This window comes from Fundulus heteroclitus, chromosome 13 (genome assembly GCF_011125445.2).
Source record: "Fundulus heteroclitus isolate FHET01 chromosome 13, MU-UCD_Fhet_4.1, whole genome shotgun sequence".
Classification (NCBI taxonomy): Eukaryota; Metazoa; Chordata; class Actinopteri; order Cyprinodontiformes; family Fundulidae; genus Fundulus; species Fundulus heteroclitus.
Genome location: NC_046373.1, coordinates 28,687,749 through 28,711,157, shown reverse-complemented (window position 1 = coordinate 28,711,157; position 23,409 = coordinate 28,687,749). Strand labels below are relative to the sequence as shown.

At 39.6% G+C, this 23,409-nt stretch overlaps 1 protein-coding gene across 3 annotated transcripts in view; it reads right to left on the bottom strand.

Annotated features, from left to right (window-relative positions):
- The window catches only part of LOC105933914 (collagen alpha-1(IX) chain), a 45,103-nt gene that overhangs the window by 20,445 nt on the left and 1,249 nt on the right, over positions 1-23,409 (bottom strand). For 2 of the 3 annotated variants that reach the window (XM_036145563.1, XM_036145565.1), the window contains exons 2-9: positions 16,133-16,218; positions 13,976-14,047; positions 13,399-13,528; positions 10,168-10,564; positions 9,703-9,783; positions 8,257-8,274; positions 5,097-5,186; positions 4,978-5,013 (exon numbers count right to left, since the gene is read on the bottom strand). In XM_036145563.1, the coding sequence (XP_036001456.1) occupies positions 4,978-5,013; positions 5,097-5,186; positions 8,257-8,274; positions 9,703-9,783; positions 10,168-10,564; positions 13,399-13,528; positions 13,976-14,047; positions 16,133-16,218 (910 nt within the window). The remainder of the gene's footprint in view (positions 1-4,977; positions 5,014-5,096; positions 5,187-8,256; positions 8,275-9,702; positions 9,784-10,167; positions 10,565-13,398; positions 13,529-13,975; positions 14,048-16,132; positions 16,219-23,409) is intronic. The other variant, XM_036145564.1, reaches the window with a different exon arrangement.

Below are 23,409 nucleotides of genomic sequence, written 5' to 3'. Positions count from 1 at the left end.
TTTTGTCAAAGACGGCCAGAGAGCACCCGGCCACAGCTTCTGGCTGTCTCCAAACCGAGGTTATGTTAAGATGTATTTGCTTAAGGTAAGAAGCTGACAACTGTTCCACAAATCCAGGATTAAAAAAATATATCTCTTTAAAATTGCAGCTCTTGTCGGCACTTGTCTAAAAGACTTCTTACTCCCATAGTCTAAAAAGCAGGGGTCACCTGAGTGGAATTTGTTCCTGACTTGCAAAGCTAGAAGTCATTGTTAAACAATGGACCTTCTGGCCTCAGGCTGTTTGTTCAAATTGTTAAATTTAATGCTTTGTCATAAATATGATCTGCAGATTTCAGTTTAGAATAAGGCTCTGAAAAATTGTAGTACCTGGTCAATGTATCAAGACTATGCCTCATGGAAAATCCACTTTTAGATGCTGAGTGGATCTTAAGATGGGTTGTGTTTGCAAACCGATATTTTGCTAGGCATATCTGTAACAAAGCTTATTTTAATTGATTCATGAGTAGAGCGAACTGGTTTGAACTCCAAAATTCATGATAGACTCATAACGGGGTGCATTTTATAAGTCAGCTGAGTTTTTATGAGTTCAAAAGCCTCCAGAATTCTTAGAATCCCTTTTGTCGTGCAAAGTTTGTCCTAAATAAAATGTTTTTGGCTTCTGTGTGTTTTGTCAAATGTGGCTGGGCTTAGATTGGAGAGAGTGGACTTAAAAGCAACCTTGAGCATGCTGACATACAGCATTTTCACTGCATTGTCACGTCAAAACAAAAACAAAACAAAAACCTCTCCAGATTTGACAATATGGCAATTAAAAGTGGTGTATATATGTGAAGTGGAAGGAAAATGACGCTTGATTTTCAAATGTTTATAAATAAAATCTGAGAAATGTGGAATTAATTTATACTCAGCCCTTTAGTTCTAATACACTTAAATAAAATCCAGTGCTACTGATAACCGTTAGAAGTGACCTCGTCAAAGATTATCTGTGTGTAATTTAACACCAGTATGAATCCTGCAGTTCTGTGACGGTCTCAAAGGTTTGTTAGAGAACATTAGTGAATAAACAGCATAATGAAGGCCAAATAACACAGCGGACAGAATGGGGATAATGTTGTGACGAGGTTTAATATCTCCATTATGCAAAAATGAAAAGAGTATAGCAGAACTGCAAACATATCCAGACATGGATGGCCACCCTAATTGCCAGGACACGAAAGGAGAGCATCAAAGAAGCAGTAAAGAGGGCCACTGGAACTCTGGGGAAGCTGCAAAGATCCACATCAAGATCCAAAAGAGAGATTATGTTGTCAGAACAACTGTTAGTCATTTACCCCTTAAATCTGGCTATTTAAGAGTAGCAAGCAGAAAGCTAGTGTTTTTATATTTTGTGTCTTGTATTAGTATGCCAGGACTACCATTTAGATAAGTAGGTTACTTGTGCCAGGGTAATTTTGCTCCACAAAAAAAGGATATCTCAAAAAGGGGACATAACAAGCAAAATTCACTGCTTTAGCCCTTAAATACCTGTTGTTGTTTGCGTGAGCCCTCTGGAAGTACTAAAAAGTTGAATTTAGTCTTCCAAAGTGTTGTTTAGATATCTTTAGATTCATATTTTTAAAGCTGTTGATATATTTCTGTTTTTTGATATGTTTTCTTCACTGTTGTGTCACAGCTCGCTTTACATCTAAATAAGGTAATAATAAGCATATACCATTTTTACCTCTATGTTTAGTTGTCACATCAATTTTGTATTCCAAACTCAAGGATGCCAAAGTCGTCAGTGGACAAGTCTAAATGTTCAGCTGTTGGGTGTATTAACCCACACTAGTGACTCCTCCGGCCCCCATTATCAGAACCTTGTTTAGGAGCCTGGTTAACCTTTTTTGTTCATGGGAATGTAGCCGCATCTGTGGGGAAAATCCTCCACGTTTGCTTCAAGCACTTCAAGGATCAATGCATCAGTAATTTCCGCCAGTAATGAAGAGGGATTTGCCCCGAGACTTCATCTGATCCAGGGCTCAGTTCTTTCTGAGTATGAAAACGAAGGACACAGCAAAGCAGTAACCTGCTGATAACTGAAATTTCAACAGACTTCATTTTAGATACCATAGTGCTTGCTGTGTGCTCGCTTACAGGGCCGCATCAAAAACAACATGAAAACGACGCTGTCTCAGAGGCTTCTGATAATGGGTTACAAGAGGGGCCTCTTGAGATTCACTGACAAAGAATTCAGACCAAAGCATTGCAGTTCCACTTTACATTGACCACAACTGAAGGATATGAATTGGAAAGGTATGAAATGGATTTAAAAGCATGATATTTGACCTTTAAAATAAAACTGAATCCAGCATAAAGTAGGCAGGCCCCATCGGCGCAATGGTAACATAAGGTTGTATGGCCTTCTGCATTTGAACTATTGTTATGTTGGTACGTAAGTATGTGGGTATGTCAATGTGTGTGTGTAAGTATGGGTGGGGGAAATATGTGTAGAATAATTGTGTTTGTGTTGAGTGGTTATATGAGCGAGTCAGCAAAAGGAAAAGTGGACCTCAAGCCACACCCAGACAGACACAAGGCATCCCCCAAGGGCAGCCACAGGCCTGGCAAAAAGTCACTCATCAGTGAAGCACGGGAGCAGCAGCCTTGAGGCCAAAGAGGCTGAAGGTGAGATGCCGGACACTGAGCTCAACCGATCAGCCACACAGCTATCTCCCACCATGCAGGCCAAGCCTGGAACATGGTCCATCCGACAGTATAGCTAGCATCAACCCCCCGCAGCAACACTGTTCAGCGCCAGGCAGGAGACACCCCCTCGAATCCCTTTACATACTGGGCAGGCGTCAGATATACACGGCTGCCAAACCTCAGAAAGACCAAAGGAGGTCTTACCATCCCAACTGGTGAGCTATCCCCATGGAGGTGAGGAGAGGGGAGATCCCCACCACTACCTAGCGATGCTTCCACTGACCACAGCTGGCCCTACACATTGCCTGGAGCCATAAACCACACCGATCTAGGACGTGGCCCAAGCACCCATACAAACAACGTCCTTGACATCCCTTAGGTGGACAACCTTGGTCTTTTATCTACACTACGGTAGAGAAAGGAGTCTTTTAGACTTCTGCAACTTCTACTCCTTGTATTGCTTGGCAACTCAGTCTTACAGTAAAATATGTAATAGCCACATTGGTCCACAGGGGGAAATATAGTGTTAGCCCCTGTTCCATTGCCATTCAAAAGCCTGCGGCTTTTGGGAAGCCTATGGCCTTTCAAATACCAGGTAGCGTTTCCATATGCATTTATCCAGCTAATTTCACTTTCCTGGGGCGTTGGTCCCTCAAGCCACCCAGTACTTTGCTTTGCTTCCTCGGGGCTTGTTGAGGGGGCGGGGTTGCATACAGCAAGAAAAACTGTCCACCACAAGAGTGGAGTAAGGAGCAGTAAGAAGATGAGGAGTTTACAAACCTGTAAATTTTATAACCTTAATTCATCACAAAAAGTTGTTTTAAGGTGTTTTTAGTTAAGAAATTACACCTCCAAACTACATCTGTGGAGTCAGTTCATCAGGATTATGAGACGATTTTAATTCTGCTCAGACTTGCCAGGAGCAGCAGAGACCCACTGACAGGCTGGGAGACTGTAGCATTAACTCCCACTGCCACAACACTCAGTCGGCCAGACTGTCTGTGATGTCCTGCAGTTTGTTGCGGCTGAAAAGTCACTATAAAGCATATAATAGGCTAGTGGGGAATTTGTGTGCATAATCAAATGATATCAAATGTGAAAATCTTGGCCGGATGTTTTCTGTATTTTAAGTTTATTATAAACTGCACTATGTACTGCATTTAAAAATCGACCCCGTTCCTGCCATGGCTGAGGAAAAATAATATTCATAAATCTCTAAAGATCGGTCTCGTCTACCCACCGCTTCTGTCAACCTCCCCCCCCCACCCACCTGCTGACACCTTCACCAAAGTGTCAGCAGAAGCGCATACTGTACGTTCATATTCATGGTAGTGAGTAATAATTATCATGCTGTCATTTAAATACCCCCCCCACCCACCACACACACACACACACACACACACACACACAACTGTGCCCAGGCGGAAGAAACAGTTATTTTTTTTATTTATTTATAACAACAGCAGTAGAATAGAGTGGAGCTCGGCTGTGAGGAATATAGTTGGGTGGTTTTTCAGTTTTTCAGAGAGACTGGGTTGTGATTAGACAGGTGAGTCAACTGAAAGACTGTCATTCTGTTTATTCTTCTCATACCTCTCACAAAATACCCTTTCTATCATTCTTTGTACCTTCAATAGATGAGTTTTTGTGTATGTTAGGGAACAGTCTCTTTCAACCTCGTTTCCTGTCAGATTATTGTCAAATAAAGCCCACAAGCACCAAAAACGAAATAACTGGTATAAAATTGATTGATTGGATAATGGTTTTGTTTGTATTTGTGTCAACACAAGCAATAATTCTGATTCTAAATTTCAAAGGGGCTTACGTAAAGAGTCCCAGTTGCAGAGGAGCCTCATTGCTGGTGTGCAGAAAATGAAATCCTGAAAAGAATAAGTTTGTATTTGGTGCTAATTTCCACCTCACCAATATGTTTAAGAACTTTTAACTGCTTGAAAAAGGAGCCTGATAGGAATACTTTATGAGATCTGTCTTCAAACAAACATAGACCTTGAAACCATGCCTTTGACTGTTAATGTCTTAGTTTGTAGTTCAAATTGTCTCATATCTTAACCTACTGCTACTATTGTATTGTAATATATTGTATTGTAATGTATTGTATTGTATGTGCTTTCTTCTGTAATGTCTTCCCATTGTCTTTGTAATGTTGTTTTTTCATGTACTGCCCCTTGAATCGTCTTGTTACTGAAAAGTTCTTTATAAATAAACCTGCCTTGCCTTTCCTTCAGGAAAAAGATTTTGTCAAAAAAAAATAATATACTCTCAACTCACAGGAGCCCCTGGAATCCCTGGAGTCCCTGGAAAACCCTGGAGGGACAAAAACATAGTCAAAACAGGGGAAAAAAATACATGTTCTCTAAAAAAAATTAAGTTAAGGAGGACATGCTTACATCTCTTCCATCCCTGCCACTTTCTCCTGGGACACCCCGAGGGCCCTCTGGGCCAGGGGGCCCTGGGGGACCTTGTAGGGATTTGTCAGGCTGAGAGAGAAAAAAACAGTCAGAAAATGTGACAGATACTAAAGCCATCAAAACAACAGCCAATTCAAGAATTTTATTTAATTATATCAAATCACTGCTTTATAAACCAAATACTTGAGCATCATAATAAATTAGAATAACTTTGAAACTTTACTTTTTCATTAATTTAAACCAAGATGCTAGATATAAAGACTGATATATTTGATGCTCAGAGTATTAAGCACAACTACATTATATTAAAATATGATAATAGATTTCAAGTTTATTTCTGTTGAGTTGGATTATAGCCTACATCTAATGAAAACCCAGAATTCAGTGTTTTTAAAAATTCAAATATTACATAAGATTAATAACAAAAGGATTTTTGATACAGAATACATGCCAACAAAATGTGTGTCCTTATACCACACGGTTTATGTATCCAATAATTTGCTGGGACATCTTTTGCATGAATTACTGCTACAGTGTGGCACAGTTGACATGTTAAAAAACCCCAGGGTGCTTTAATATCAGCCTTCAGCTCGTCTGCATTATTGCGTCTCCTGTCTCAGCTATACAACAACAACGTTCTCTAGATTCTCTATGGGGTTAGACCAGGCCACATTGCAGGCCAGCCAAGCACAGTGAAACTACGGTCACTGAAGCAACAATCATTACTTTTGCAGTTGTGGGCAGCAACCGAGTTTTGGTGGAAAATGAAATTAGCATCGGGGTAGAAAGCTACAATCACTTTGGACTTAATAAGAACACAGTGTACAAACACTACCAGATAATCTTGCACCCAAATCATCCCTATAGAGACTATTTTGAACTTTCTCCAGACTCTGAGACTTCATTTTCCAAATTAACCGGAATTGTCACTTTCATCTGAAAAGATTTCCTTGGATCATATAGCAAGAGTACAGTCTTTCTTCTCCTAAACGTTAATAAAACACACTTGATGTTGTCTCTGGTTCAGAAGTGACTTAAAACAAGGAATGTGACAGCTGTAGCACATGTCCTGAAATGTCTGTGTGTGGTGGCTTTTCAAATGCAGACTCTAGAGGGAGTCCAGGCCAACATCAACCAAAAGTCTTGAATGGGCATTTTTTCGCATTCCTCTCCAGGCTGCAGTTGTTCTTCTTATAATCCTTGCAGCATCTGCATATGGTTCACAACGCTGGCGCTCCTCATTTAACTGGTGCAAAGAAGCATGAACATATAACTCTAGTTTTAAAATCTGTTCGTTGTCTCCCTATCTGTCTTCGCATTCACTTTTAAGTTTTATTGCCCACTTTGAAAGCTTTAAATGGTCTATCCCCATCCTACCTACGTGATCCCCTCATCAACCAGCCAGTTTCTCCTCTATGTCCTGAGATCAAATTTAAAATGTAGAGGCGATCAAACCTTCGCTGTGGCAACCCCAAGGCTGTGGAATATCTTACCCTTAAAGGTCTGTCAAAAACTCACCTCTTCTTGCCGGCCTTTGACTGATTATGAGTATGAGAGCATGAGATGTAAAATCTTAATTTTTCTGTCTTGCATTTATTTTCAATTGCAGCTTTGTTCTATTTGCTATTTTATGATAGTTGTAATTGTAAAATACTGGTCAGCTGTTTTTTTCTCCAATAAATTAGTGTTGACATTGTCTTGTTCTTTTTTTTACATTTTCTCCCTCACTTTCTCCTTACCCTCGACTTTCCAGGGATATGCTTGAAAACAGCACTCAGTGAACAACTAGGTACTTTAGCAATGATCTATTGTGGGTTTATGCTGCTTGTGGAGTGTCTATATCACTCAAGTCAGCGACCTTCCTTTGATTGTGCATGGCATAACATTTCTGTATCAAAAACAGCTTTTTATTGGTTTTATGAAAGCCTTAAATTTTCTGAGAAACTAATGTGGGTCTTTCATCAGCTGTAAACCATATTTAACAAATCTAACAGAAATAAATGCTTGAAATATGTCGCCCTCTTTTTTAATGAATGTATTTAATTCTCTTTGTGATTCATTGTCAGGGAATCAAATGGAGCCGTTTTGTTCAAGCCTGCAGCGTCTCTGAGATGCTCAACAGGATTTCTCTGAACATGCCTGTCAGTTTCATACAATGTTTAGTCTGGTTTAGGCATCATAAATGCTTGCTTTGAGTTCTGAGTAAAGTTATTTCCTTATGAGGTTTAGTACGGAACCACTTTGTTAGTTTGGGAAAGTTTTTAGTAAGGTCTAAAATACAGTGTTAAAAACAAGAACCTGGAATGATGCTGGATTATCTTTTCCTACTTTCCCCTGCTGAGGTCAACCATCTGATAGTCGGACTGATAGACCGGAGCAGGTCAGTGAGGTCAACTGTAACACTACTTCTGACTAGTACTGGTTGTGTTCTACATGTGGCAACAATGTAGAACACAATTGCTCCAAATGTCACTCTGCTTTGGCCCGAACCTTCAGGTATTGGATAGGAAAGCTGAAGATCCAAGGATTTGGTATTTCATCCAGCAACACAGCGAGCCTAAGCATACATCCAAACGTAATCGTACCATATTTAAATCCACTGTAAAAAAAAATCTGCGGGGTCAAATGGAGAATGAGACCAGAGATATTATCTGATATAATCGGCCATCTTTGTCAGGTAGAGGTATTATTGTGAATATAAGACGTCAGATGCTCATAAACTCCCAGCAAATAAGGCCAAACCTTGAGTCAAAATGTGCTTTGGTAAAGCGCAGACTTAAGAGTGAGGGAATTTATGCAAACTTATGCACCTTTTTTGATTTTTCCTTCTAACAAATGTGCACACAATAAAGTCCTCGATTTTTACATCAATCCCCACAATTTTCACAGGGGTGTGTTTACTTTTTAGAGCTCCCCTATCTTATAATACACCCTTCTTAATGTCAGCTCATTTAAGGTATTGCGGCAGTATAGGTAATACAATCCTCTATTAACAGTGAGTTATGTGGAAACAGAGAGCCGCCAAAGCCACCACCATGAATTAAAAGAACAAGGTGATTAGGGAACCGTAGCACCAAAAACAGCTGACTGGCTCTAAATCCCAAGCAAAAAAAAGAAGGAGGAGTAGAAAAATAAATACCTCAGCATTGGCAAACATCTGCAGAAAGCAAGAGAAATCAGATAAAGGAAAGTTAGTCAAAGAAGTCCACCATCACCTTCACCAAAGTGTCAGCAGAAGCGCATACTGTACGTTCATATTCATGGTAGTGAGTAATAATTATCATGCTGTCATTTAAATACCCCCCCCCCCCCCCCCCACACACACACACACACACACACGCACACACGTTAGCCTGAAAGCTAGTAGAGTGCTTCTGACCAGGTTGTTTCTGTGTTTGAGGGCTGCAGTCATTTATATTTTAGTACGTGTCACAGAATAAAGTTAATTTATGGCCGTCCTGGTTCATTACACTGCAGACGTTACAGAGGATGAAATGTGAGAGAGCGAAGTGGCACTTTCATTACAAGCTACGTCAGTGTCTCAGAGGCAGACGTCCTAATAACTGTTCTTCATCCGCAGAGAAATAAAAGATGATATCATTATTTAATCATAAACGTCATAAACGTTATATGGCTCCTTTTTTTTCTCGTGCGTTCATGTGTGTGTTTGTGCCATGCCAGGATATTACTGAGAGGAAAAAATAAATTCTCAAATCACATCCTGCAAATTTAATATTTAATTATTTTTCAGTTTGAAAAGGATTTTTTTTTTTTTTTTTTTAAAAACTACCCTCACAGTTAAGAGGTTTTTACAAACCTTGACTTTAAAATGCAGTCACGTAGAGGGGTTTGCTTGTGCTAAAAGACAAATTTCTATTGCTGTCTGACTGTTTATATCTCATTACAGCAGTCCTAAAAATATCATGAGTTGAACCGACCCATTTTGGTGTTTAAAGCAGACAATAATCCCAAGCAGATATCAATATTAGTTTTGATCAAGCTGGCTAATGTTGATCTTGTGCAATGGCTCTCACCTTAATTCTGTTGAAAATGTGGGATTATAAATGTGGTCTATTCCAGGACAACAATAAATTTAAATGACATCTACAATTTATGATCAAAAGACTGGTCAAATATTTAGCTATTATGACTATATTAGATTCCTGGATCTTGATTTTGACTTTGCAGCCAAATGGAAAGCAGCAGAGTAAGATTACGCTAAAGCTATTGCTAACGCTAACGCTAGCATGAGGACTAAAGCTAAATCTGTTCTTCCGAGATCAGCTGATGTTAAGTTTTTAAAGCAATTAAATGCAAATAGGTAAAATCTCTTTACTAATATTTAAAATGTGATTTTATAGAACAACATTTATATTGGCTTCTGGTTGTATGTTGGAGCTGGGGTTTACAAGAAGCATTACAGCACAACTCTCAAAAGGATCATTCTGAAGTTTGTAAGAGCTTCTCAAGTAAGACTCCTTGGACTTTATTGGCATTTATTATTATGTTGCATCTCCAAATGCCTGTTGCCAGTACTCCGTGTGTGAGTCTAGAGCTGAGCAGACCTGAGTCCTCGTTACTGTACCTCGGTGGCAGGCAGCTCATTGCAGCTCTCTCTCTGGGCTCTCTTTGGATCACAGTGAATTAACATCCACTGGAGTTCAAACTGAAAAAGATGTAAATGTTACAAAAATATGTAAATTAGACAACGGGGTCATTTATTACAGATAAAGAACGCTAACGTGATGCTTGGCCATGATACAGTTCTTTCTTTTCAGCTCAGAGTCAATGCTCCCCTTCGGAGTTGCTGAGCTTGATTTTCCACTTGTGCATAATTTCTGCAGGGATAAAGTTTTTTTTTTTCTTACCCCTTCACTCTCTGGTGCCCAGCTGAGCAGTTTTGCCGTGACAGCAGAACTTTAGAAATTATAGCAGAGCTCGGCGCGCACATAAAGCTGAATGCATTTGTTCACTGTAAGCACCATTTCCATGACAATGCCTAAGAACAGAGTCCTATTAAATGCAGCATGCAGGCGATCGTTTGGCTTACCACCACAGAAGCATCGGGATCAGCATCCAGCCTGCCAATGAGAGTGTCTCCTTCGGTGTTGATTGGCCCTTTACCCTTGATGGGTTTCTGGTCCACCGGCTGGCAGTCAACGTACAACGTGACCTGGTCGCGCTCGACACCGACCATCACCTTGTGCCACTTAGTGTTGAAGAGCACAGATAGGCCAGGGAAGGTGACGGTCTGCAGGTTTCCGTCCGCGCCCATCAGAAAGTACTCCAGGGCCTGCTGGTCGCCGTTGAGCCTGAGCCCAGCCTGCTTGTGGCCATCTTCATCCACTATTTGCCAGACGTTCCACACCTTGCTCACCGTGTTCTTGATCATGCGAAAGGTGGTCATGAAGGAGTACTCATCCGGGAAGCCCCGAGGAAAGTTAAGCCTGCAGTGGGAGGTGAAAAGAAGGGGTTCAGATCAGTCGAGAGACAGAGACGGTTTTTAATTGAATGCTGCTCAAAGGCACCCAGTCGTGTTATAAATCACAAAACATCTTTTATGTCGGAGTTAATTCATGATCCCAAAATAAGCAGATCTCAGCAAAACTGTCAAGAGCAAGACTTCGATGGATATAACTTGGAGCCTTGTCATCTCTGTCTTTGAGACTCAAAGTGAACCCAGCAGAAGAGCTGTCTCAGTGTATAAATCAGTCACATCATGCAGGCCTGGTTAATAGTCAGGAACTTTCTGCAGTTTTAACGAGCCAACCTCTCAGGAGGTGGTGAATTCATGAATGGTACTGCAGCCGAACTTTTACCATGCCGTAAATGATCAAGGCGAGGCAATAAAGCAAGGGGTTTCCTGTAGCTTAGTAAAAATGAATTAAAACTTCTCTTCAAGTGTTGCCTCAGGTCTGAAAGTCTAAAGCATGTGGCGCTTCTTGACACGTAGTTGATTAGAGACGGAGCACACCCGAAGCTAGGGAGGAGTTCAAAGCATTGCCTGTATCTGTAGACCTGCAGCGGAATAACAATGAGGCATTTGCATTCAGGGCACCAGGCCTGAGTGGCATTGGTGAGGGGTGCCAGTGACTTACATAAGAGCCGCTAGATAAAGCTGGCTTACAGAAAAAAAAACATTATTCCAGAGTGGAGCTGGCAAACTGGGAATCTTCAGACGACAACCTTAGTTATGTAACGTTACTAAAGTCTTTAACTCTGTTCAGAGACCAGGTCTGTGTCCCAAAATTCAGCAGGTAGAAACTAAATGGAGCACAACTCCAAGCTAAACATACAAAAGTATGCAGACGTATAGGTGCCTGTTGAACTTTCCACATTTTGTCACATTACAACCACCAACCTCAGTGTATATCTTTGGGCTTTCAGCTGATCGAGCCTCACAATGTATTGTAACATTTTATTGTAGAACAAAAGAGATTCATGCGCTGTTTGTTGTCTTCCACAAAAGCTGTTTTCCAGACTGGGCAGATATCCGTTTTGGTGTCATCTGACCACAACATTTGCTATATCACCCACACAGGATTTTTTTGTAGCTATAATTCAACAGACACTTTCATCTAGCCGCTCCTCTCTTAAGGCCAGATGTGCAGAGTGCAAAATATTGATATTTTGAGCCACCGTGGGAAGAGCAGTCGTCTTGCAAACCAGATGCTTGGGTATGATTCAAGCTTCCTGCTGCGATGTGGGTTTACCCCTCGGCAAGGCATTCAACCCTCCCTACGAAGCGCTTTAAGTGAACAGTATGTCTAGAGGAGCATGCCTATGAAAGTTCACAGTTATCCAGGTCAAGGCAACAGCAAACAGGCTTAAATCGGAGGCATCCGGACTTTCGCTCAGAGTGTCTGAAAACGTTTCGACACCTATCCAGGAGCCGATGTCAATTCTGGTGCGCTGCTGTTTTTAAACACATTGTGGCCCATCCTCCTCGCCGCATTCCAAATCCAATGGTGATCTTTGAGAAAACTGTTTCATCACCTGAGCATGCTTTAAACAGATAACCTGGACAGCAGACCGGACTGGAGAAGTGGCTGTGAAGCCGTCTACCAGAGGGGACAGAGGAGACTGTACTTCTTGAGGAAGCTTAGGTTCCTCAGTGTTTGCAGCAAGATGCTGCAGATCTATAAATCAGCTGTGGAGGGGGCGTGACCTCTTCGGTCATCACTTCTTTGGGTAGCAGCATCAGAGCCAGTGATTTAGCTCAACAAGCTAGTAAAGAAGGCAGGTTCTGTTTTGTGGACTCCTCTTAAACCTCTGGAGATGATGGTGAGCATCCTCTATTTTAGAGTGTTATGCAACAACAGAGTGTCTTTAGTCAGAGGCTTCTCCTGACAAACTGTAGGACAGAATGCTACAGGAGAGCAACTCCGAACAATTCTTTGAGGAAAACCTACATATTATGAGCTACAACAACATCTGACTACTTCCCTTTGGTAATAATGGTAAAGTATTTTTTAACTGAAAGTTCTTGACAGCTTTTTTCTGTTGCCTGGTCTTCGTGAAGCTGTTTGTTTAATAGTGTTCTCCAGCAAACACCTGAGCTCTTTGAAGAAGAGCTTGAATAATATAAACTATGCACAGGCAAATCGTTTGCACTGAACTTCATTTAGGGGCATCAGGTTAAGAAGGCTGAATAGGAACTTTGAACGACGCCTGAATTGAACTGGAAGTACAGAAGGATCTAATCTGTAATCGTGAATATTTTTTTTAAAGACTGAAGGTCATCTAAATTACTATAAAGGAGATCATACGTTTATTGTTCATTTCCCTTTTGGATTGAATACATTTAAAAAAGATGAATAATGTATTTTCTCGACAACAGCTTGTCTCCAATTTAGCCCCAGGGAGGCTCGAGTAGGCTCACTTAGTCAGGATGGCAAATCAAACCTTTGGATGCAACCTGCCAAGGAAACCAGTTATTTAATTTTTACCGTAAACCTTTCAGCTAGCTCAACAAGCAAATTTATCACTGCAAAGGCAAAGAAAAACATGGTTTCTTACACTTCTGCTACTCAAACAACCAAAGGCGTGCACACACACACAAACGTTCTGCTCTGCCGTGCACGTGTGTCAGGATGCCAAAAAATCGTCTGGGCATGTTTTTCTCCTCCACCAATTACAAGCTGCTCAGCCCGCTGCAACATCTGTGCCTGTAATAATGAACACCTGCATCTGAGGTCCGCCGCAGCCCCCTCCACATTTTTTTTTTTTTTTTTTTTTGCGGTTTTATGTTTTCCTCTAAAGCTTCCCATACTGTACTTACATGGTCGGAATTTGAAAGTTGGCCTCCCTGTCGAGACGGTAGGCCACCTGGAGGGGCGTGGAGCCGTCCACCTTCCTCACACCTTTCAGGGGAACCACGTCCAGCTGGAACTGGGTGATCAGATCGAAACCTGTTCGGGGGGGACGGCACGTCAGGAATCTGAGCCGTCTTTACTGCCACAGAGGTAGCGGAGTCACCACACATTTTTTTTTGCCTTATCATTATCTTTTACATCAGAAGTGCAAATATCGTGCAACAAACATGTGCTGTTAATATGATATCCAGAAAGCACTGTATGTAACAGTGCCTTAATGAAACCACAAAACAGTTATGTACATATGTGTTCCAGAAGTCATTACTGCTGTAGTGAGCAATTACAGTCTTGCTGAGCTGTTCCAAATAAAATTCTGCAAAACACAAGTGGAAAATTTTACTTGCCTTGTGTGAAATCTAAACTTGTCTCGAAGCAAATCCAGCAAACCATCTTTTTGTAATTAAAGTCCTCACTTTTTTAATCTCCTATTTAATCTTTTTTTCTTGTAGTTGCTCATAAAACTATTTATTTAATTTTTGTTACCTGGAAGGTCATCTTGTCCGTTTCGTATCGGTGGGCAGACGGTATCGCCGTCCAGTCGGCTCAGATCTAATTCTGATGGCACAGACAGAAGACAGTGATTAGGTTGGACTTGTTCAGATTAATTTTGACAAATTTGACATTTGAGTCCAGGAGACAACTAAATGAAAAGTAAAGTCTTACCCTGTCAAAGGAGATTATTGTCAAAATGTACTGTTTTACATTTTTAATGAACTGCTCTATTACAGAATTTTAGAGGTAACCTGCTTGTCTTGGTGTATTTTCCACTAACATGTGTACGCTGCTAATAAAAACATAGCAGTGGGATAAGGTATGGATTTCCTCTGCAGGATTTCACAAAATGAAACCAGCAAACGTGATATTCTCCCTGTCACCTCAAACAGTCGTGTCATTTGCCAACACTGTTGTGCTGCATGTATTCTGGACTTCAAACTATTTTAACGTCTCTCTCTCTCTGACTGCTGAGCTATGAGATTTCTTTCTCACGTGTTTTTTTCAGCTGCTGACTTCAAGGACGGAGATGGCAGAGGTTGTACTGCAGGCACATGCACGGTGGAGCTACCTGGTAATACCGGGCTCATTGTACATCTGTCTGCTTGACAATGGTTTTGGAAGGAGGTACTTGGAGAGGTGACGTTTCTTCAGCAAAGGTAATAATAAAAATAGTCGTAATGGAATACATCAACCAAGATCATATGTTTGGTTGTTTTTTTTCTCTTTTTTTTTCTTCGCAAACCACTTCTGTGTTTTAATTTTTTTGGGAGATTTCATTCTAAAATCCATATTATTCTCAGAATAGACTCAATAGATTTTTCTGCAGCTGTACAAAATACAAGCAAACATATTTGATAGAGGAATTTGATTAAAACTGCAATTTAAAAACAGAACAACAATATATCATATGATCAGTTGCCTTCTGCCTCTTGCGAAGGCACCAAAATTGTGTGTGGATGGCAGATAGGACATTTATGAAAAACAGAATTTGCACCAAGATATTAAAACAAATAGAAAATCTGACCATGAAATGAGGCATTATGGGCGACAGGCTACATCTAAAGTGGGTTTGATTGATTCCACCGAACGGTCCTGCTACTACCTTTTTTGACTCAGAGAGACTCAGAGTTTGAGATTTATGATGCAGGCCTCTATGTAGCTCTTTCAATCACAATCCACCATTACAGGCAGTTTTATTTATTTTTTCAAATTAGGAACAAGGAATTTTTTGCTTCTGTCATGAATATTTACTCAGACCAAATCAAAGTTAAATACATATCTAATTTGTCATTGCCATAAACAAACTATGTTGTAATATAATAATAAACTATATGATATTATCATCAATTGTTTGTTGCTTCAAAAGTGTTTATTTAATTTATATTTTATATTTCCTCTCATTTCGAATCAATCCTGGGAAACTGTCAAAAGAGGGCGCTATCTTTGATTCCTTATGGGGGAGATTTTAGTGAGCGAAGGCCCGTTAAAAAAAAAAAAAAAAGTTGTAAGCTGAGGATGGTAGCAGCCATGGGGGCTCATCAGTCAGCGCTCTGAGTCAGCTCATTAAGAACAATCAGCATGAAAACAACACATCTGGAAGCCCTTTCTACGTCCCCCATAAACCGCTGAGAAATGAGATAAAGTGGTGAGGCGGTATTTATTATCCCACATTTCCCACCGCAAAACACTAAAAACTGACTGCGCATGTTAGCCTCAAGTTGTTAAAGCTACTGCCTGATGCGACATTACGCTCAGAAAACCAGTCGTTAGCGCAACGAGGTGGGGATGAACCACGGCTAAGACAGCACATGCGTCTGCATGTGCGTGCTGTGATAATGAGGAGAATTCCACATAGCGGCGCGCACGCTGCTCACTGCACCTCCATGTTGGATTTGTTAAGCCTCAGAACGAGAGCAGAGAAAGGGAAAGTCGTGATTATCAGAGAGGAAGGCTTAATCTGATTTAATGCCGTGACAAAGAGCAACACACTGTCTGCTATTTCTGGCCTTGCCTCCTCTAATGATGAGATGTGGATGCTGGAATTACCTTTCCTTTTTGTTTTTTGCAGCACAAACTCACAGTAACACTGGCATTTGCAGGATGTGCACTAAACTGATTTTTTTTTAATGTGACAGTAGTACTTACGTCCAAGAGCCGGTGCAGCGAGTTGGGAAAGAAGAGCCACACATAGGAGAGAGGGTGCTGACACTGATGGATGGCATTGTTCCCTTCTGTTGAGGAACGGTAGAGAAAATCAGTATTCGGTCATGTGTCTCAGTCTCTTTGACATTTTCCCTTTTATCGGAATCAATAAAACGCCGCAGGAATGTCATACAGCACTTAACCAGTGACCTTGGTGCTCAGTCTGGCCACATAAAAAGGTAGAATTTGTACCATTGCTTAAACTGTGTTTGCTGTGACTCCAGTAGATAGATAAATGCTACTGAAGATTAAATGTCACATTAAGATATGGTTAGAAAATGGAATAATTAATCGTATATTAGGAAAATAAGCCAAGGTCAAGAATTAGAGAGGCCGAGCCAAAGACCAAAAGTGTGTGTTTTACTATAGTACATGTACAACAGGTTATTTGTTTACACTACTTTTGATTTGAAGATGAAACTTAAATGTATCAACCACCAGTTTCTGTATTCCTGCATTTTCTTCCCCATTTAGCTCATTGGAACATTCATAAAAGCATCCTTGTTAGCTTAAAGTAAGAAAGAAAGGAAAAAAGAAAGAAAGAAAGAAAGAAAGAAAGAAAGAAAGAAAGAAAGAAAGAAAGAAACATAACTAACATGATTGCAATTGGTCTAAAAGCTAGCATTAACTGCTAAAGATGCTTCATATGTACATTTGAAAATCAAATGTATCAAGGGAGAAGGCTCAAATATCCATAACAGTCGGTAATAGTACACACACATTACATTATTTATGACATAACAAACATTTATTATAATAATAGATTGCCTTCGAGCTGCGCTTGAAAAGACACATTACCCTACATTTAAAGACCTGATCTGAACGCATTGCGTCTCTTTCTGAGGTTTTGAGTATTTAGAAAACCACACTTGATGAACATTAAGAGCACTTTTAAAAAAAAGAAACTGACCAAGAATATAAAACAGATTCAGAAAAAAACTTCCGCCGCTCAAGTCAGTGAGAAAGACGATTACAACAGCGATATCTTAAGGATTTATATCAGGATTTGACAGGGCAACATAAATACTGTTGTTAGGCCACACAACTCTATAATTCTTGTACCTGAAACAGTCACAACAAGTAGAAGAAAAACTGCCTGCTGACCTGGCAGCCAATATGCAGAGGGGTCATTTTTGAGGCAACCAAAATTTGGTACTTTTAGGATAATTAATTATCGGAGTCGGCCTTGTGTTTTGACAATTGCGCTGATGAGAACACAGAGCATGGGATGTTCTGGAGCCTTTACGCCGTTTTAATGAATCATAACAGTGTCTTTGCACACAGTATCAGTCCCCCAACCCCAAAATAAATCTAAACATGCAAGCAGATAAAATAAAAAGCTGGTTTCATTGGACAGTAATGTATTCAATCAAAACCCCTCCACATATTGCCTTGAACCAACAAAGTAGTTTTTTTCCTTGTAAATAAATTGTTTCATATACACTGAAGTGTATATAAAACTTCAAAAATAAGCTCAGTGCAGGAAAAGCTGCACTGAGCTATAAGGGTGATTAAATATACAGCATTTTTTAAATTGGTATTACAGTTTTGTCCAAACTCAGCAGAATTGTAGATTTGTGTTCATTTATTTATTTCAGTTGTATTGATATGTTTGTGTTGAGGGGAAAAAAACATAGGTAAGAGAAAATCTTCCAGAAACAAGTCCTCCCTCAACAATGGTCATCACCTGTAGTTAAATCCTTGGCTGCCAGGATCCGGCGTATCAATTTGGTTGGCAGTTTATTTTGTTGACCTAAAAAAAGAAGATTGTGCTACCCTGAGATGGACTGGTGACCCAACTTCTGCACAATGACTGCTGGTGACAGGGACCAGCCCCCTTTGAACCTAGTGTAAGCAGGTGATACAATTGGATGGATGGATGGATGGACTCTGATGTCATTAAACACTGTTCTTGTACTAATAAGGTCAATCATATTGAGTAGATGGCATATAATGTCAGAGAAAAAGACAAGCTAAACATCTTTGGGGCAAATGCAGTAATAAACGGCCGGAGGTTCTGCAGTCCCACCGTCTCATGCCATTATTATAGATGTTAAACAATACTAGCATGGCATGGTAACTATATTTTGGATTTGTTTGTCATCCAAATACAGAGATCCATTTTTAAATATCACAAAGAAGGATGAAAATCTAGGAGACAAATAACAAAACATTTTTAAACAAAACAACTTTTCCCGGTCAGGTTTCTGCACTTTTTTTTTTCTTTTCTTGCTAAATTTTAAAGATACTGCCAAGGAACCACACAGCCCTCTTTCAACAAAACCATACTGTCAAGACAAGCCCCTCTGTTAGCTGCCTCTAGCCATTTACAAATCACCAAAACATCCAACTATATGTTAGCTTTCAAAAATAAAGCAGACATTGTGGAACTAGAAGACGCACGGTGTAGAAATCACAAAATGTAGTTCAGTTTTCTCTCATTCTAAAAGGAAAAACATATAACGTTTGGCTCTCTTTCAGTTTTGCTCCCTATTTAAGGGTCAGATTTCCAAAGTCTTTTAATGGCAATACATTATGTGCATGATGTACGGCCATCTCAATGTGTTTTTGCCTTATATCCCTTTGTCAGCTGGTTGCACATTCAAACCATCTGACAACGCCACACCATGAACTCAAACAGTAGAACTATTTAGCCGTTACATGGGTTAGCCGTTAGGGACTTTGACTCTCTTGCTTGGCAGCTCAAAGCATGAACAGCGGAAAGTTCAACTCAGTTTTCTATGCCGTCAAAATTGTTTCCAAAAAAACAAAACACAGATGGTGAAAAAGCTCTGTTATCAGCTTGGTAAAAGCTGTTTTGCAAAAATGGTTTTCCCAGACTGGAACATTGATTTATTATTAAAATGAAATCTATGTTGTCCTTCCTGTGTTATGGCACCTCTCTGTCATCATGTCTGGCAGCATAAAAACCTGCTAATAATGTGACCGTAGAAGTCAGCATCATTTATTAATGTTATTTCATGTACGTTTTACTGCTGGTAAATAAACAGTATTGTTTGATAGTGTTGTTATACTTAAATTCCATTAAAATCTTACCTCAACTATCACATAATACACACATAAGCCTGAAAATCTCCTGTACAAAAGCTAATAGTTGGAGCTGACATGTCATACTGAAGGAAAACTCTTTTTAACCAACTCCTTACACAAGCAAAGCTATTGTACTTTATCTTTCAAGTAAAAAAATACTTTCATTCAAATAAGTTGACATAAATGTAAGGCTGAACATTAGATAACAGTAATAATCTCACAGCATTTGTGTGTAATCTTTCATGGCAGTAAATATACGTTTGAGTAGCATCCTGCCGTCAGTCTCCCTTTGGCTTCCTTCCTGCAGGTTCTGATTTTTGATATGTCTCTGCACCCTATCAAACCCATCATTAGGAGGACTGACTTTGATATCGGCAACTCTTTTCCAACGGCTGAAGATGTAGCTTGTCTGTCTGAGAAATAGATGAAGTGGAGGAGGTGTCGTTGAGGGAGTAACCCATCCCCACAGTGTGAACCTTTCCGTTAGAGTGTGTTTGCTTGAGGAAAACAGGTGTGTGCATGATGTGTGTGTGTGTGTATGTGCATGCGAAGTGTCAAAATGACTAATGGGTAAATCACTGAGATCTCTTCAGAGGTGGAGTTGGTCTCTTCGGTTTGCTATCCACCTTGAAAGAGCATCTTCTGAAACCCAATGGGAGAGCTTCCTGCCTTCAGTGCCAATCCGTCTCCAAGGCGGACTACAAATCAAATATGGGACTGGTAATTTGGGTCCTCAAGGGCCAGTGTTGAACATGTGTTAGATATTTCCTTGTCTGGGCCCATTTATTTAAATGAATGGATCATTAGCAGGGTGCTGCAGAACCTGGGGACAAGCTGAGGAAATAATTCCCTTTTTCCAATGAGGTGTGATATAACAGGAACACGTCTACAGCTTGCGGGATACCAAACCCCAAGGACTGGATTTGCCCACATCTGATCCAAGTAGTTAGACATAACCAACGTGAAGCTTTTAATATGGACTCTTCACTTAGCAGCTTTATTGTCAAGAATCCTATATATTTGAAATATTTTTGACAGTTAAAGAAATACATGCTAAATATTTGGACAGATAAAGCTCAAAAAGACATGATTACTAATTATTAAAATTTTTTACTTACTACAACAATGAAATACTCAACTATCATATCCTAATCATTAAGAGAAGCCAGACTCTTGAGTTTCCAATGACCTCAAAAAAAGAAACAACAATTATAATATCTCAAAGTCTAAATCAGTTAAAGTTAATAATATGACTGGGTATTAGCCATGTTTCAATCCAATTGTCAAGCGAATTTTGAACAAACTTTGCAAATGGGGTTTGGAGCGAATTAACCAGGCTATGGAAAGCGCAATACCGTCACAAGTCGACATTACGCATGGCTGCGATAAACAGAAAGTAGGGGTTACAAACTAGCATGGACCACACATTTAAAAATGGAGAGAGTTTTTCAGGAAGGCGTTACTTCCGGGCAAGTTGTAATTGTGTTGTCACGTCAACTACTATTGCCGATGTTTCATGCAATCCGGAGACGTATAGAGGGAAACAATTCAATGCGAGTTAACAGAATATCTGGGAGGACACTGACAACAAAAACAACCGATCGGTCACGTGAAGTAAATGTTCGCCATGTCAGAACTTATTCGGCAAGTATATTTTCTTCTCCCATTTTGCTCATTGACTATTTTCTGCGAAATCCAGAAAAAAGTTTTTTGCTAACTTGGGGAAGTTACGTAATGTTTTCTCATTTCCATCAATCTTTTGTAATGCAATACTTCAAAATGTGCATAAAAACGTTGACGGAAACATGGGTATTGTCTGCAACTACCCGTCTACATTATTGTGAGATTTGATAAAGCTATTCAATCTTTGCCCTCTTTTCTGTGTTGGCTGTTTTTAATTACGCATTTTCATAAAATGTCTTATAATCTGCACAGCAAAAAGTTAATGACATTAATCCTACTTTTATTTGATATTAAGAGCTTTTGGTCTGAGAATTTGGAATTAAAATAAATTGAACTTAACATTTAACAACAAAAAAAGTCATCCAAAATCCAGCTCCTGATCAATTCCACAAGTAGATATAATTTAAATTTCCCTGATTGTTAGATCACCTCCTTTTTGTAGTGGAAGTTTTTCAATCATTCTGCAACAGATGTTTTCTAGGGCAGTTTTTCAGTAAGTAGGTTCTCCGCTGGTTCTTGGTAAGAGGCCAAACTATGAACATTCTAGGTATGGTTGTGATGACTGCTAGATCAAGCCCAGAGGTAACAAGATCCCAACAAGGGATATCAGGACATCTTTGTGGAGGCAAGCCTAGGTTAGAGTACTGGGCCTTTAACTATGGGGTCAAAGAACTGCCTTTGGACCCACCACTAACTGGTCTGGGAAAACTTTCGGATAACCCAGGGATGAATGGGTTTACATTTTAGAACTGTTACCCATGAAGCAGTTTTGAATATGCAGAAGCATCATGCAATAGTAGACAATACAGAATATGATTCACAATCTCATCTCAGGCTAGCATGACACCAGATAATCAATGACAGTAACTTCTACTAATGTCACAAAACAACTCATGTATAACCCAATTATCAACACCTTGTAGAAAGTTCATTGCAGTGGGTTATTTTTTTTAAAAACAATATTTACTTAAACAATTGATTTTTAGATTTACTCTTTCATGGTTTGACCCTTTTTACTGTACAGTTGGTCTTGAGAGCAAATATTTTATATATTCTGTCTAAGCAGGTCAGTCCTTTAAAAAAGGAACTAGATGAGCATCATATAAGAGTTGACTTCAGACTGCTTAATTAATTTATTCAGACTTCAGATTCTGCAATGTTATGTGTTTTCCTAGTGAATTAATTCAGATAGCTAACTGCCTCACAGTAAAATGTAAAAACGTTTGTGATGGAGACTTTTGGCAAAAAGATCTTTGCTAAAAAATCCCATTTATTTCATTGCATTTAAGATTTTGGGTCACCGGTGACCCATCGGAACATATTTCTGACTTCAAAGCCATGTAGTTCCTACTGTAGACTTCTATTTTAAAATCTCTTGTTTCTTGATAGTCATCTAGGGCCTCCTCCTTTGATTAACATCTATTTTGACCAACTGTTTCTCCAGAGTCAACGTTATTCACCATAGCTCATTTCTCAAAACCCTCCCTCCTCCTGTTTTAAGGTACGTTGCTCAGACCAGTCAGTTTAGATGGTAATTGTGACATGTGGAGATTGTAGCCAGTGAAATTACTGTCATGTGGATGTATCACTTGTGGGGCAGGACACTTGAAACTCCATAGCAACAGCATGTTTAAATACATCCGGTTGCTGCGATCTGCGTCCATCCTTGTATGTAAAAGTCAGCTTTGGTGTTAGACATACATTTTCAGCAGGAAATATGTGTAGAGCTTCTGGGAAGACCAACATAGCAACAGAAGAAGCGGTGGAGTTTGTCAAAGGAGTGACAATGTTTTTTCTGACTACTAATCAAAACGGTTTTGGAGAGCGCTCAGACATACAGAAAAAAGCCATTTTACATTATATTGTATTCAAATTTGCACCAGTCACACAAAAGACTTGTCTCTTTTGGCTCCCTTATTTTTCAGCTTGAATCTCTTTGCATTTGCCTGCAGCTGCATGTCGAAGAAAGAAACAAGAAAACACAAGCAAAAAAATTGACTATTTGTGTGTGTTCCGACTTCAATAAGTAAAAACCGATTACCAAAACACCATACAGGACTTCTCAGTTTAAAGATTTAAAGTTTTACTTTTACAGAGACACCAAGCTTTTGTCTGTATATAAAAAAGTATATAAAAGCACAAGGTCGTGATTGTACTTATTTATATTATTTACACTTATCTGCTCCAGCAGGTCCCCTCTGAGGAGCAAGATGGTTCTTTCAGGTTTGTGATGAACCAAGAAAAGATTTATTATTCATTAAATCTGCCAAAATCAAGAAGTGATCCCACAGAAGTGCAACTATCTATATGAAGTAATGTAAATGATTATGTATATAAAATAAGCAAGAAAAATAATACAGGAACATCTGTAACCCCTAACACAATGCCTAAGGAATGTAGTACCATCTGTAGAGTAGTAGTGTTGAGGTTAGGTGTAGGCTGACCTTAGGGTTAGTTATTTCTTTAGGTTACATGTATTAGTAACA